The 15,913-nt window shown below is 42.0% G+C and overlaps 1 protein-coding gene across 1 annotated transcript in view; it reads right to left on the bottom strand.

Annotated features, from left to right (window-relative positions):
• Positions 1 to 14,581: 14,581 nt before the first annotated feature.
• LOC138957374 (prion-like-(Q/N-rich) domain-bearing protein 25) overlaps positions 14,582 to 15,913 on the bottom strand; it is an 11,301-nt gene continuing 9,969 nt past the window's right edge. The window contains exon 4 of the mRNA XM_070328499.1: positions 14,582 to 15,293. Coding sequence (XP_070184600.1) covers positions 15,220 to 15,293 — 74 coding nt within the window. The 3' untranslated portion in view covers positions 14,582 to 15,219. The remainder of the gene's footprint in view (positions 15,294 to 15,913) is intronic.

Below are 15,913 nucleotides of genomic sequence, written 5' to 3'. Positions count from 1 at the left end.
ATACAGAGTTATTTCCCATATGTTTTTCGCTAATGTTTCTGATAACAGACGAAAGACGAACGTGATTGTAGAATGGCCGACTTCGACAGTGATCTCCGTTCTATTCTTCGCAGTTATGATGAAGATATCGTTCTAAGGTCAAAACAGGTCGAAATTTTGAGACTGCTGTGGGAAGGAGACCGTGATATTGTTGCATCACTCCCAACTGGTTACGGAAAAAGTCGTCCGCTCCGTAGCCATTTTGTTATGATCACGTGACAAAGTTGATTATCACGTGAAACTGTTGCACAGTTGTTTGCACAGTAAATACATCCGCGAAAGATAGCTCGCTTGAAAGTGTCTTACATAACAATTCCTTTATAAGTTTAAAAATTACACAACACCATGAAAAATCATTATCGACGATCGCGAATCTGCTTATATCAATAACACATTACGAAAAGCTCTAAATATGTTAACAAAAAATAATAATAATAAATTTAAAAAATGGATTTCCTCTCTAGAGAAGGAAAACAAACGCATCCTGTCAGGGATAAATGAGACCAGAAGGGAAGTAACTCATTTTGACCTGAGTTCAGGATGCTCCTGTTCTGGAAGTTGTAATTGTTTGACTCTTCTTTTCCCATTCAACTTCCGGGCTAATTCCACATTAAACACTAAACAAAATTAACAAAGGAATGAAAAGAAGACAAAGAAACAAAGCAGCGAGAAGACGATGGGATACCTTTGTTTTAAATACTGTAACTTCCGAACTTTATCTGAAAAAAGGGTAGTTGGGTGGGGGCGTGGGCTACAGGACCTGCTTAACAAAAAAATCTACCAAACAGAAATACACGTTATTACAAAATGGAATTTGTTTGTGTAAATTGCATAAGCGCAACACAAGCAATATTTCTATACGGAAAATAATCTAACCAACAAAAAATAACATTGGATATCATATTATCAATAACACATCGTAATATCCCCTCAATATAGAGCCATTATCGGAATCAGACCGGAGCCTACGTTACAGCATATAAAAAATATGATTTGTCAGAATAAGAAAGATGTATTCAGCTGTGCACGGTAGGATGGGGTGTTCGGTGATTGCTAACACACGACGCAGTGTACAGAAACTCAATCCAAGTTGACACCTGCGGCGATATTACCTGAGAATGGAAATGATGCAGATTCAGCAATTAAATCACGCGCTGCGGTAACAAATAACATTATTTTCGCGCACCCTTTTACATGCCGACAGACAGACTAGACGGACGGACAGACAGACAGACAGACAGACAGACGGGCGGACAGACAAATAGACATACGGGCGGACAGACAGACAGACAGACAGACAGACAGACATACAGAAAGAAAGACAGACAGACAGACAGACAGACAGACAGACAAACAGACAAACTGAGAGACAGGTACACAGGCATTGATTCCAACACAAACACACACGCTAGTTAAATCGGGTTTTATTCCCCACCCACCTCCAATTTCTCCTTACGTGCAGATCTTCTGAAGACATTCAGTCTGCCTTTCAACCGGTCTCTCTGTCTACATGCATTTTGTCAAACGGATGCAGGAAGGTTACATAAACTGTACAAAGCAACAACAAATATTACATTAATGAGTCATCATCAGATTAAAGAATGCAAATGCGGTTTGTTATCTTTTAATGACGCCTGCATCTGCTGTGCTTCATTATATCTATCATTTGACACAGACACAATGAGGTGTCTGATTTATGACAGAAAACTACTTTGTAATGTGTGTGTGTGTGTGTGTGTGTGCGTGTGTGTGTGTATATGTGTGTGTGTGTGTGTGTGTGTGTTGTGTGTGTGTGTGTGTGTGTTTATGTGTGTGTATATGTGTGTGTATATGTGTGTGTGTGTGTGAGTGTGTGTGTGTATGCGTGTGTGTGTGTGTGTGTGTTTGTGTGTGTGTGTGTGTTTGTGTGTGTGTGTATGTGTGTGTGTATATGTGTGTGGGTATGTGTGTGTGTGTGTGTGTGTGTGCGTGTGTGTGTGTATATGTGTGTGTGTGTGCGTGTGTGTATGTGTGTGTGTGTGAGAGAGAGGGGGGAGAGACAGACAGACAGACAGACAGACAGACAGACAGACAGACAGATATGTCATAGTCATAACTAGTTACTGGAAAGATGTCACTATGCTTTGGAACTGGTGAGGATGAAAAAAAAGAGGGAAAAAAAAAAAGTCGTCGGTGCTAAACTCAGACGGGCCTCTGGGTTCTCACGCCTCAAATGCTTTCCGTCGACAAACACGCCGTCTTGCGGTGCAAGAAATCCCACGATTTCCTCCCCCATGACGTAACGAGGGGTTCATGTCTTTGGTACTGCGTTGTAATTGTTTCTTCGTGGCCAACCCCACGATCATTTCCACAAAACGTCAGAAACATTTATCCTTTTCTTGGGTTATTCCCCCCTGTAAACATCTCCTGTCCTTTAAAACGCTCGACTCTACAGGCATCCTTCTTGTGTCATGAAAACAAAGCGAGGGTATTGCTTATGTCACGCCATGACTCAATGGTGCAGAAAATAATGCACCTGTTTGCTTAGAATGGGGGGATCGGGGGCGGGGGTTGGAGGGGGGAGGAGTGGGGCTGGTGACAGTCGTTTTTTGTCTTTTTCTTTTTAAATGTCCGTGCATCGGTGAGCATTATGCGTGGAGGAGAATAAATGCAATTTTTCTTTTGACTTTATGCTGTGATTCGGTGGTCTGTATTTTATCATACGAAAATCGTGCATTGTGTGTTAGGGAGGAAAACAAACGGTTGCACTTGTGCAAGTTTTCGTTTGACCAGATGATGTGAGGTCAGTGGGTGAAGTTTTGGTGGGTGAGGTTTGTAAAGGGTACGTTGTGGAGGTGGTGGTGGTGGTGGTGGTGGTGGTGATGGCGTTTACTAGGGGTAGCTATACAAGGTGATGGTTTTATTTCTGTGTCATTGTTTTGTGTCGTCGCGATATAACCTTCGTGGTTGAAAACGACGTTAAACACCAAATAAAGAAAGAAAGATTGTTTTGTGTGTATTGTTTCGTCGATCACAAATCGTGCATTGTTTCTGGAGGAGAATAAAGGCTGCTATTCTGCATTTTTTCCTCAGCCTCGGTTTGGGGGCTATTTGGAGGGGGGGGGGGGGGGGCTGGTGTATGTATGTATGTATGTAGGTATGTATGTAGGTATGTATGTAGGTATGTATGTAGGCATGTATGCATGTGTATTGGTGTGTCGGTGTGTCAGGTGTGCAAGAAAAAAGGGTATTTTTATATCATGGGTTTTATGAATGTTCTTCTTTTATTCTTTTATAGTTAGGCTATTAATTAATGACCTATATGTGCTGATGACTAAATTAATTTCCTTTGTTGGATCAATAAAATGTTATGAGTTATGAGTTATGGTGTCGATTTGTGGAGGGTGAGCGGTCGAGATGTACACTAAAAACAGCTGACAAAATGAATAAACCCCAAACAAAGAAGTGATTTGCTTGCAAAAATCGAGTGTGGGTGATGATTTCATTTCCGTGCGGTGGTTTGGGGTCTTGTCAATCCTGTGCAAATCGTGAATTGCACGTGAATGAAGACAGTAGCTGCTCTTGTCAAATCTTTCTTTCACTTTATGATGTGACGCGGATTGGGTTGAGGAGCTTAGGGTGGGGTTAGAGGTGTAGGGCGTGGTTGGGTTAACAAAAGACGAATTCAGGTACTGAATAACTCTGTTGGGTTTCATGTGTTGGAGAAGAGTTGCTTCCCCTTATTTTTCTTTGAATTTCAACATTGTCATTGTAGGCTTGCCTCTGAGCGAGTTTTAGCGTCAACTAAGGTGACTCGAGTCGAACCGGAGGTCGCAAAAACTCGGTCCGGTACGACTGGAGTGACGTCACCGGTTAACCAACTTTCAACCTTGCTTCCTGCGTAGGGTCTCTCCAGTTCCAAGATGGCTGCCAAGGCGAGGTGAGAAACTTCTGCAAATATTTTTTGACAAAGTTACGGATTGTGAGAAGACATTTGTTGTAAATCACTTAGCCTTTCAAAAATTAAGGATACTGGGTTGGATACTGTCTTGGTTTTAATGCATTTTATTTTAGCAGTGATGTTTATTTTGGGAAGAAATGAGGTCAACAGGAGTTTGGGTGCGATTTCGGCTCAAATGTACTTTAGCGCCCTGAACTTTTACCCGGCTGTTTTGCGCTCGATTTTCACGCTCATTTCTTCATTGACGTTCGAATCGATAGTTCGATGTTTTGGCATTACATTCACATCAACAATAAAACAGTACTGCTTGTTCATCATCGTCGTCCATCAACTCCCCACAACAGTAAATCCGTAACGCGCTTGTCGCCATCTTGTTGCAAGGGACGCGACTGGACACAACCCAACAGCGTTTCCGCGAAGAAAAAAACCAGACATGCGCAGTGACCCTACCATAGCTCAACCCTGTTCCTCGCGAAAACTCGCTCTCTGTGTTTCTGTGGAAACAAGGGAACATCGCCCATAATGCAAAGCAGTTGTGTACAAATCCGTCAGTGTACTTTGATTGTATTAGTGTATCACGTGCTTTTGTGTGCACCACGCATTGTGTTTTAAATGGGAGAAATGGTGCTGTTCTCAATTTACCTTTGTTTTTTGTGTTTGTCCCAAATAAAGGCGGTTCGCAGTTTGTGTGCGAGCGCGCGTGTGTGAGTGCTTGCGTGATGCGTCCGTGTGTGCGTTTGTGCACGGTACGTGTGCGTGCTTGCGTGCGTGCGTGCGGGTGTGTGCGTGTGGGTGTGTGTGTGTGTACGCGTGTGGGTGCGTTTTTGTACGTATGCGTGCGTGCGTACGTGCGTGCGTGCGTGCGTGCGTGCAGGTGTGTGACGTGTGTGTGTGTGTGTGTGTGTGTGTGTGTGTGTGTGTGTGTGTGTGTGTGTGTGTGTGTGTGTGTGTGTGTGTGTTCTAAATGGTCTGTTCTCTCAAATATGTAGGCAGCATAGCAACTTTGACAGCTCTCTTTAAAACCCAAAGCACTCGTTGAGAAACTGACACCGAAACTCTATGGCATCGTGTGTTGGCACCGAAAACAGCAAAACGAAAAAAACTCCCACAATGAGGTGATATACTTCTAAAAATCAAGTTAACATGACAGTTAGCTGCATCTGCTTCTCCCTTGCTGGCTCCGTTTCTATATCTAACTACTCACGCGAACAAATACAACCCGTTGGTTCAGGTACTTGAGGATTTGACAGTTATACGTGAAGAACTCAGTCAGTTACAGGCAGATGTTAGCAGTTTGAAAGATGGTTTGTCACTAGCTACGAGTGGAGAGTCTAAGTCAGTTGAGACTACTGCTGCTGTAGTCAAGTTTGTTCATGGTGGCATTCGCAGAACTTTCTCAGGAATTTTTTGCATGATTTTTTGGCTACTTACTGGTTTAGCATCAGTACTTTCAGTACCGGATTTCAGTACTTGTGAACTCATCTTCGGTTGCTCACCGATGAGTCATATTACTATGTTGGAAGAGTCGTGGACTCAAGGTAAGAAAACTGATGATGCGGATGAAAAACCTTACATGTTTGAGCTGGAAAGCATCATGGTTGAAAATTGTGAGTTGAAGAAAGAAAACTCAGAAAGAAGTACTTTGACAGGCATAAAATAGTGTTTGTTACGCATATGGGATCAGTGGATCAGAATGCTTTTTGGTCTTGTGTCAGCTCCGACAGTTTTTGCTCGCAAGATGCGTATGTTGACGCTTCAAGAAGTTTCCAGCATGAACTTCTTTTATTATTTTTGTGACAGCAAATCAGATCAGACAGTTATTGAATGGTATGTCACGTTCAGATCACGACCAGTTTGTTCCGTAGTGGAATGCGATATGGAAAGTGTATTGCAGTGAAGTAGTTACCCTCATTTAGCTGTTATCCTAAAGAAAAAATAACCTCGGTCGGTCATTTTTTTCTGTGAGGAGGGGGTAATGTGACAAATGGATTTGTACATAATTCAGCATTAAAAGTATTGAGCAAATGTGTACAGTTTAGCTTGCCATACTTTTAGTCAGCATGAGCTGATTGCGTGATCCTAGTGTCACCTGTTGAAATAGTGAGCTGATTTTTGTGTACTGTATTGTCATTGGCTACTATTGACCAATGAGAGAGGAGATTGCTAACAGCAGGAAGCCATTTTAGATTGTGAAGGGTAGAACATTACAGACAGTTGAAGAGAACAGACGTGTCTCTGAATGTCTCCACGTTTGGGTTGTAATGTTGCTCACCAAACATTGAGGTCGAATGCTGTACGACTCGTGTTGTGGAAGAATCATGTGTGATTCTATGCTCTGAATATACAGCATAAACTTTTTACGCAGCACCCCGGTCCGAGTGTCGAATGCACCACTCGGCGGCGGAAGAGAAAGAAGAGACGGGCATTCCCTCCTTGGCGCCACGGATCCGTTGAATGTGGGCGCAAGGTTGTATCAGCGCAGGAGTTCTGGAAACCGGTGGAACCCCACCCCATATTCACCACGAGCTGTATTCTGTCGTGGGTGATTTGGATCCAGAGTATGTACCCGCTGAATAGTGAGTAGTCATTGTATGTGTGAATTACCACTGAAGAAACATAATCGTCAGGATTGTGTGAGACGAGGACGTCGTCAACTGAGAATTACGTGACATGTGAAATGTGCGTAAAGTGAAACTGTGTTAAACAGGAAACATAATCGTCAGAAGAATTGTGTGAGACGAGGACTTCGTCAATCGTGAGACAGTTAGTCTCCCAAGCTATTCTTCTTATACATGAATGCAAGTGATTTGTAGACTGCATGAGAGATAACATATTTGTATTTTTGTGTTGATGTTGCAATATAGGTACGAGGGCAAAGGGCATTAATTGTGTTCAGTCTTTGTGCCTTGTTTGAGTGTTGTGTGTGTGTGAGACGGGAGTTTGTAAACAGAGTAGCACACGCATTTTTCTGATAGGAGCATAAATACACATAGACACTTACACGAAAAACCATCCGTAACAAACATGAAAACAACACCAATATGATTGTAAAGAAAATACACAAGTACATTTCCTTACTATCAGCTGACATAAGCAGTTACATAAAGTTACTGGTGTTGGATCTGTTGGGTAAACAATGCATTTAACAACTCGCAATTGTACAACAATTTAAGTTTTTACTTACATTTGGTTATGACCTGGTTTGGCTGTAAGACATGTAACTGGTAAGACGGTCGAAAATGATCATTTGTTCACTTTTCTGTAGAAAGTCGCACCGAGGATAAGTCAAGGGAGGTAAATCTCCCAACTTTCTTTTTCGTCTTGAACTTGGCGTGGTAAGACGTGTCGTAACGGAGAAAAAATTTGTATCGATGTATATCGCTGTATATCCTGAGCAATCCGTGATCAGAAGTATCCTTTGTGGTATCGTATGGTATTATGATGGTTCTGTTTGTATTCTGATGCTAATATTTTATCATTGGAATGAATTTGATAAAGTGTGCATCATGCACAATTCACAGTCAATAGACCTGTGTGTGCTAACAAGGCCCGATTCAACATTCTTAGACAAACAGATTGAACTGATCAAAAGATGAAAGGAAGCCAGGATAAAAAAAACGCTCGCGCTGGACCCGAGTACTCTTCAGACATTCACACACACACACACACACACACACACACACACACACACACACACACACACACACACACACACAGACACTCTCTCTCTCCCTCACTCCCTCCCTCTCTCTTTCTTTCTTACACACACACAGACACACACACACACACACGAGTACAGACTCATGCACACACACACAGACACACAGACACACACACACACACACACACACACACACACACACACACACACAAACAGTAACACTAACACATGTGCACAAAATGAATCGAACCCGGATCACTTTGGCCATAGACTCTCTCGTGCTCTCTGTCTCTCTTTCACCGAGACCAAACCCTGCATTGTAATTTCTTTGCCGAGACCATTTCCCCACCCGTTGTCTGGCTTGCACTGAAATCATGCTTTTCTCGTCACTGCGTGACGTGTTCGCCGCGCAAGTCTCCCCTTTAGACCAGCCTCCCACCGCAAAAACTCCCACCGTTAAGAGTAGCTTTTGTGATTTATTTCGCATTTAGGTCCCAGGTAACATTATGAAGTTTTAATACGATCGATCGGACCTATTATCAAGTTAGTGTATGAACTTTTGAACGAACTGCGCCCAGTAGTTTCCCAGCAATAAGCTGTTAAGTCCAGACAGACAGACAGACAGACACACAATTAAAGTCTGTTGGACCCTAGTACTGCGTACTCGGGGATTAAATGTAAATCTATCATCAGAAAGGTCCGTTACGGCATTCTTAGCCACCGCGTATGTCTTATAACTTAGCCTATATGAAATTATCAAAAGAAGTGAAGAAGTTGGACAAATTGTAGATCTACATACTGCAGCGCGAGGCGATTCGTAACTCGGAGCAGATCATTAGACTAATTACAAAGGGATAACGTGATTAAACCTCGTTCTTCCCCAACGCCGGTGTAACACGAAATTTTTACTCCACGAAAAATTTACTCCGGAGTAAATATTTCGTACGAAATTCTTACTCCGAGTACACTTTTCGTACGAGAAAAGAACTCCCCAAGGCAAGAAAAAATGACACACTCCACGAAATTTTTACTCCCCATTTTTTTTACTTCCAGTAAAAATCTCGTACGCAAAAATGGGATGCGGGAGAAGGGATAATGCCAATAAGTGATCTCGCGCACACGAATGTCGCGCTACCCTCCTTCCACCCCTTCCACCACCAAGACTAACAGGGGACAAGGGAGTAAAAATTTCGTACACCTGGCATGGGAAATTAAATTGCTTGTGTTAGGGTGAAGTAATTTATTCGTTATTTATTCGTCAGGGGAGTAACATTTTTGTACGAAATGTTTACTCGGAACTCACCTGTCTTGGGGAGTAATTTTCTCGTGTAATGGGGGAGTGCTTTTTTCGTAAAGGGAGTAACTTTTTCGTACGAAATGTTTACTCCGAAGTAAAAATCTCCTGGGAGTAATTTTCTCGTGTTACACCGGAACCTTGCACAGTGAAGGTATTATCAGTGAATATATTAACAGGCGGTGAGAGGTGATTTAGGGTGCAACTTGGGGCGCAACTTTGACAATTTCATTTCGCGCCAGATCTAGCCCTCGGTATAAAAACGTTGACAGGACGTTCTGTGACGTACACGGCAGGCACTCGACGTCACAAACAGAGGTAATAAAGTGACAGAAGGAAAACCGGTTTGCGGGTAGCTTTAAAGGCCCAGTCTGCCTCAACATGTTTATTAAATGACCCAGTTCGATTAAATGGCCGTTTATCTTGCGTATACCACACACCAGATCTCGTGGTTTGTTTTACCCCTGACCCGTTGTAAACCCGCATCACACACTTTCCTTAATTTTACAATTTCAGTTGGAGATTTCATCACGAAGTTGTGTGCCTCTGAATCTAAAATGCGACAAACAGCTGCAGGTCACACGAGCTAATCGGCGGCGGTAGGATTTAAAGAGGCAAGCGCTGTGCAGAAGATTCGTGCGTTTGCAGAGACACGACCGTTGCGTTATCTGCTTCTGGGCTCCTAATTTTAAAACTTTCCAACCTTCGAGTTGTCCGATTATGACTTTAAGAATGGGTGTTTAAAGGAAAGGGTGTTTGTATTGTGTGTGAAGGCCTGGCGGGGTATGTGACCAGAAACTGATGGTTAACGTGAAGCTGTGAAGGGTGTGTAACTCGATAATTCGCTTTTCAAAGAATAGAGTTGTTGCTTTTGCCTTTTAAGTTCAAGTTCCAGTATTAATATATCAACTTCAATTTATACTGAAAGGTCCATACCTGAACAGATAAAGATTGATTTGTAGATTATGGCTTTGATAGTATAAATAGACCTTTTTGGTATCCGAGCAGCCCTCGCAAAATATCCGCGATATTTGTTATTATGTTTGGAACATCGCAAGAAGCGGCTAAGCTGGTTGCCAGTTCATTCCCGTGGCTGCCAGGGTGACACTCATTATTTACCCGACAAACAAGGTTCTAATATCAACTGCAGTTGGGGGAAGGAGTTTATGCTTGTATTTAATTTGTATTATTCCATCCCGAAGGCAGGCATCCCACCAGATTTAGCAACGCTGCAGTGTCCACCAAGGATGCGGGGAGAACAGTGGTATATGTCAGTTTAACATTCAATATCTTTACAGATACAAGCAGTTTGAAGTCCAAGGACACCTCGACACATATGCACTTCAGACCATGTTCCCCCCGGTATATGTCAGTTTAATATTTAATATCTTCACAGATGCAAGCAGTTTGAAGTCCAAGGACACCTCGACACAGATGCACTTCAGGTCGTGCCACCCCCCCCCCTCCCCCTTTATGAGGGGGACCCAAAAAATAGATTAATGTCAGCACATTTTCTGTTTGTGTGTGTGTGGGGGGGGGGGAAGTCTATCTACCAGCATCCTTGTTTATTCATTGTGAGGGTCCATTGCTGAACACATGTATTGTGAGTCAGAGTGTTTTTCTTTCTTTTAGAATTTGGCAGCAACCGCTGCAGCTTACAGTATACAAGTCAAGAAGTCAAGAAGATGATTCTGCTTGGTTATACTATGTATGCAGGGATCGTGAACATTATTATCTTAGGAAGACTGTTAATATGAAAGACGTCTTCTTTGCTTCAATTACGTACATATATAGAAGTGCATTCGATGTGTTTGAAAGCTTCCACTTCCAGGGGGAAATAGAATTACATAAATAATATGTGACCCTCCACCACAGAATGAGTCGCATGTCACCTTTGCATGATTTTCATATTTTTATATTTTCCTACAGAGTTTTTTATCAGGGCCGGACTAGGCGAAGAGGAGGGGGGGGGTTGCCAGTGGTGAAAATTTTGAAAAAAAGGATGCAAAATGGTGCAATCTGGTGCATTCTGAGGATGATCATTACCAGTTTCAGGCAGCAGATTTTGTCACTGATTAATACCCCAAAAATTGAAACTCAATGTAAAATAAAGAAATGCATACCTCATTCAATATTTTTATTTTTTGGCTGGGGGGGGGTCCGGAAACCCTAGAACCCCCCCCCCCCCCTCGTTGTGGGGGTCAGGGGGCGAAGCCCCCTGAAGCTGACGGGTAGGTCATATTCTGAGATGGGAAAATGGTCGCTCCTTGCATGAAACGGCATAAAATAAGCAATAATAAAAAAAAAATTAAATAAGTAAGGTACATGTTTAGGCTAGGGGGGGGGTTGCGCAACCCCCATAACCCCCCCGGTAGTCCGGCCCTGTTTATGCTCTATCCAGTGGTGAAAATCGTTTTAGAAAAGAGCTAAAACTGTTTGAGTTGTAAGCCTGTGACTAAGGTGACCCTCACACTGTTACCAGACTCTCCCCGGATTTATATTAAGCCTAGCGCAGAACCGCGCGAGGTGACATGCGACTCATTTCGTGGTGGAGGGTCACATATTAAGTTTACATTCCCGATGCCTTCCTTTAACAGGGACGCTACGTTGATAGATTTGTGGGTGATTCCCCGGATGTGTGCCAGCAGTTAATGCAATGTTGTTTTGTTTTTTGTTTTGCCTTGCAGCTCCTCCAACATTCACAATTTACTCGTCATTCATGTTGATGGCTCATGTCTGACCAGATATCAGTTTCAGGCTGTATCGCAAAAAGGCAACTAGTCCATTTAATGGAGTTTTCATTCAATCTACCCAGGAACAGGACAGCCAGCGTTGCAGTCCCGATAGGCCTACAACCATAAAAAGGGAGGTGTTTGTCTTTGGTCGTTCGTCAGACATAAGACAATGTATTCTCCACAAACAATCAATGGATGGAAAAGTATAGTTCATCTGCCCTTTAGCAACCAAACAACATAATTATGACAACAACAGCAAATCGCAAATCAGACCAAGTATAAACATCTAAAATGCAATTAAAAGAATGCTTGCACCCACACACAACCCAACAAACGCATGTGGGTCCCGGTTGGAACAAATAAGACCGTCATCAATAATCTCATTTGTTAAAAGAACAGATTAAAACAGGCAGACACAAACCAGTATGCGGCTGCAATCTCTTGTTAGAGAGGTTTTCTAATAATCAACTCTTAGTTTCAGGTATTCTCGTGCATGGGTCAAGCTGTATGATCTGGCTAAAGACGCACCTTCACACTATCAGGAAGCACCTCTGCATCCCCCACTCGTTGTCAGTCCAGGCCTGCACAGCTGTAACGGGTTTCCACTACTATGACAGAGCAAAATACACATTTTACAGACATTGTGCTACATTTTGGAGCCATTGGCAGTGCCACCTGGCTGTTCGTGATCTGGTCACAACCTCGAGAATGTGGTACATTTCAATTGTGTTGATATACTCTGTCGTGATCCCAAGAACTAATGGTCTTACTTTGGCAAATTATGGAGCTGCGCGCAAGCAGCATAAATGCCGTGCAAGGGGCTAATTGGTTCTGGGGGCAGAAGGGGACGTGATTGCCCGCGCTCTGTTGGAGAAAGTGGACTTTCAGGCACAAGGTAGCGCGGATCTCGCCGAGGCAGACCTGGACATATTTCCAACGATGAGGAAGGGGTCTAACCACAATCATCTACTCTGAACGTTAAGAACTTCTTTTACATAATAACATATGCATTGTTCCTTAACCTTTAGTAAGCTGTCGACACATTTGCAAAATTCATTGATTTTAGAATTTCAAAGCGAAATGTTCCAAAATGTTATAAACCTAACATTGTTGTTTTGAGATAAAGTAAAAGTTGTAGACAGTGTACTAGAGTTACATTAGGGCACAGGGGTGGCGGAAACTGGCTCTAACCAAACTTTGAAAAATCTGGAGTCGCCAGTTTGATGGCATAAGTAGACATGGCTAATACAAGTAACTGGCTTACCTAAAATTTAACATAGGCTTTAGCCAAGAAATTCAATGTAGACACCTAAATACAAAGGTGTGATTGCGTAAACGCAACAAATACCCAGGATTCTGGAATGCCCGAACGCCAATGTAAGCGGAGGTATGAACGGATACTGGGTCCCCTAGTTGTTGACCTTTTCTCCATCTACGAATGGTAACTCGGATCAGATCGCATGCTGGCATACGACTGGAATCTGAAAGGGTAACATCTCCTTCAGCGGCCGTATGCACGCGGGGCCCGCTGCCAAAGAACAGATCGGAAGTCTTCGCGAAACAAAAGGCAGCGTATGAGGGAAAAGAATATATCAATTCGTAGAATTACGAAACACCCTCCGGTCCAATTACGGATTAGGCGTCTTCAGCTTAGGGGGAGTAGGGTTTTAAGAGCCATGCCTACAGCCGCCTTTGCGCCCTTATGTTGCCAACCTTGTTATATAAATACTGCATTAAAATCCCGTCGAAGCTGTCATCACTTTAAGACGTTTTAATTTGGTTGTTGCTGCATGCATGGAGTGGATGCAGGAACCTTTTGCTCTGCCTGTCTGATGCTGAAGTCTGGTCATAACAAGAAATTTTTAAACAGAGTTAGTTCGTCAAAATGTGATACATTTCTTAAGATCTGGAATACAAAATCACATGCTGTAAAGTGATGTGATATGTTTAAAAGATAAATTTTAAAAAAAGGGTAAATTTCGTGATACTGTTCGATATGTTTTGGTAAATTTGCATTCCTCGGTGCAGATAAGTGATATGTCTTTGTAAAGTTGGGCGATTTTACTTGCTTTTTAAAAAATAAAAAATAAAACTTTTTGCTTGTCATTTTCAAGGTTCAAGGAAAAGCAAGTGCTGCGCTCTGTATTGCACAGTAAGATATCTTGACAAGGTGCATTTTTTCACTTTCTTTTGCATTCTTTTTTTTTCAACTTTTTTTTTATTCAACAACACTCATCAAACAATCATGGCAAACTGGCAGTGCACATATATGAAACAAGTACATGTAATACAAATGATTGCATTTCATGGCGGACAAAACATTACAGTTTTTAGAAACATCAGTACTCAAAAAGTTGATTTTAATTGCAAGGTTGCAGTAACAATTGCCCAAACAAAACATGTTATTATGATTCATTACACAATTCCTAAGTATGATGCCCATTTTTGAATATACTGATCCTGTCTCATTGTTATTCGATGTACATATTTATCCACCTGATGTGCATATGCTAATTCTTGTAAATAAACAAGAAGTCTTGGTCTTGTGTTTGCAATCCTGCATTTATACACATAGAATTTTGCGATTAATAAAACATGGTCAAAGTCTGCATCTGTTTTAATATTATCATCATAGCCAAAAAGTACAATTGTAGAGTTAAGTTTAAGCCTTGAACAATTATGGCATTTGTCGCGCAAATAGTTCTCAAAGTCTACCCAAAAGGCCTGTGCGTGCTCGCAGTGCCATACATAATGATAAATTGTGTCTCTTTCGACTTTGCAAAAATTGCAAAGATTGCTCGCGAGCACGCCCATGTCCCTGAGGATTGAATTTGTCACAAGCACTCTGTAGTTAATTTTCATTTGAAACCACTTCAGCTTAACCTCTTGTATTTTCCTTGTTACAGAAAAAATTCTTTTGCATTCTTAATAGACATCTTGAACAGATAAACATTTCTACTTGATCGTCATCCGATATGTCTTAAAGAAAATTGCGCATTCATTTCAAAATGGACATTGTGCTCCTTTTGCTGTTGTTCGGTTTCGAAACAACAACAGAACTTTTTGTCGGGAATGTTTTCAAAGTGTATTAACATGTATTGCACATTCTGTAGCTCACAATTCTGGACTAAGCATAAGCCAAGCATTCTCCATCAAGGGCTATTTGTTTCATTCCGTGTAAAGAGCGAGAGCGTCCAAGCTACTAAAAAGCAGAAATAGGCAAACAAACATGCATCATTGTCCTGGTGTAAAGTATAACGCTCTTAACAATTGCATATGTTCAAACATTTAAACCGGTTCTAAAACGTTATTCAATTCTTCAAGTTAAAAACACCCCTATTCAATCATTATTTATACTGTTCCAGGTTGCAACAACAACACTAACAAAAGTTAAAAGCTGAATTTCTGGTTAAGATGTTGCTTCTGGATGTTCTCTGATTTGTACTTTGAAAGTTTGACAATTACACCCAAATATCAATTTCTCACATATTTTTGACACTCAAAACAGGGGTAATGAACACTTTTGTTCTTTGGCTTATTGATCACGTGTTTACATCAGGCGTGACGTCACTAAGGCAGCCACCAGGAGGAGAAGGGAGGCAACCACGGCTGCTGATCCAGATTCTGAAAAATGGACATGTTATTGATAATATATGATCTTGTTCATGAAAAAACGCATATATGTTTTCTTCCTGGGAAACGATTATGACTACAAAAACAACAGTTTTGTTTGACTTTCACTTCTCCTCTTATTATTCCCCTTTGTTTTTTCTGACGCTAAAGTGAAGCAAAATGCAAAAAGATGTCACCAGTAAAGTATTAGCGTCATGGATGTGTGTGTGTGTTTGATTCCCTCGGAGCTACACATCTCCCGCCCCAACCACCATCACCACCACCGCCATCCACACACACACATACACACACACACACATACACACACACACATATACATAGTCATACACACACAGACATACACACACACACACATAAACACACACACAAACACACACACACACACACACACACACACGCACACTCAGTACAATACTTGCTGCAGTACTCTCCATCCGAAATGAAGGTCCCTTTGCACGCACACTTTTCGCTCTTGCACTCTGCGTTCATGACACAGTGTGTGTCACCCGTACAGGCTCCTCCCACCTTCATTCCTGTGTCACGGGAGACAGAATCAAAACCATCTCAACCCTTTGACTGGCGTGAGAACTTAGTTTAACAAGAGGCGAAGC

Source organism: Littorina saxatilis, unplaced genomic scaffold, assembly GCF_037325665.1.
Source record: "Littorina saxatilis isolate snail1 unplaced genomic scaffold, US_GU_Lsax_2.0 scaffold_307, whole genome shotgun sequence".
Classification (NCBI taxonomy): domain Eukaryota; kingdom Metazoa; phylum Mollusca; class Gastropoda; order Littorinimorpha; family Littorinidae; genus Littorina; species Littorina saxatilis.
The sequence above is the reverse complement of the archived record's forward strand: the minus strand, read 5'-3'. Positions and strand labels throughout refer to the sequence as shown.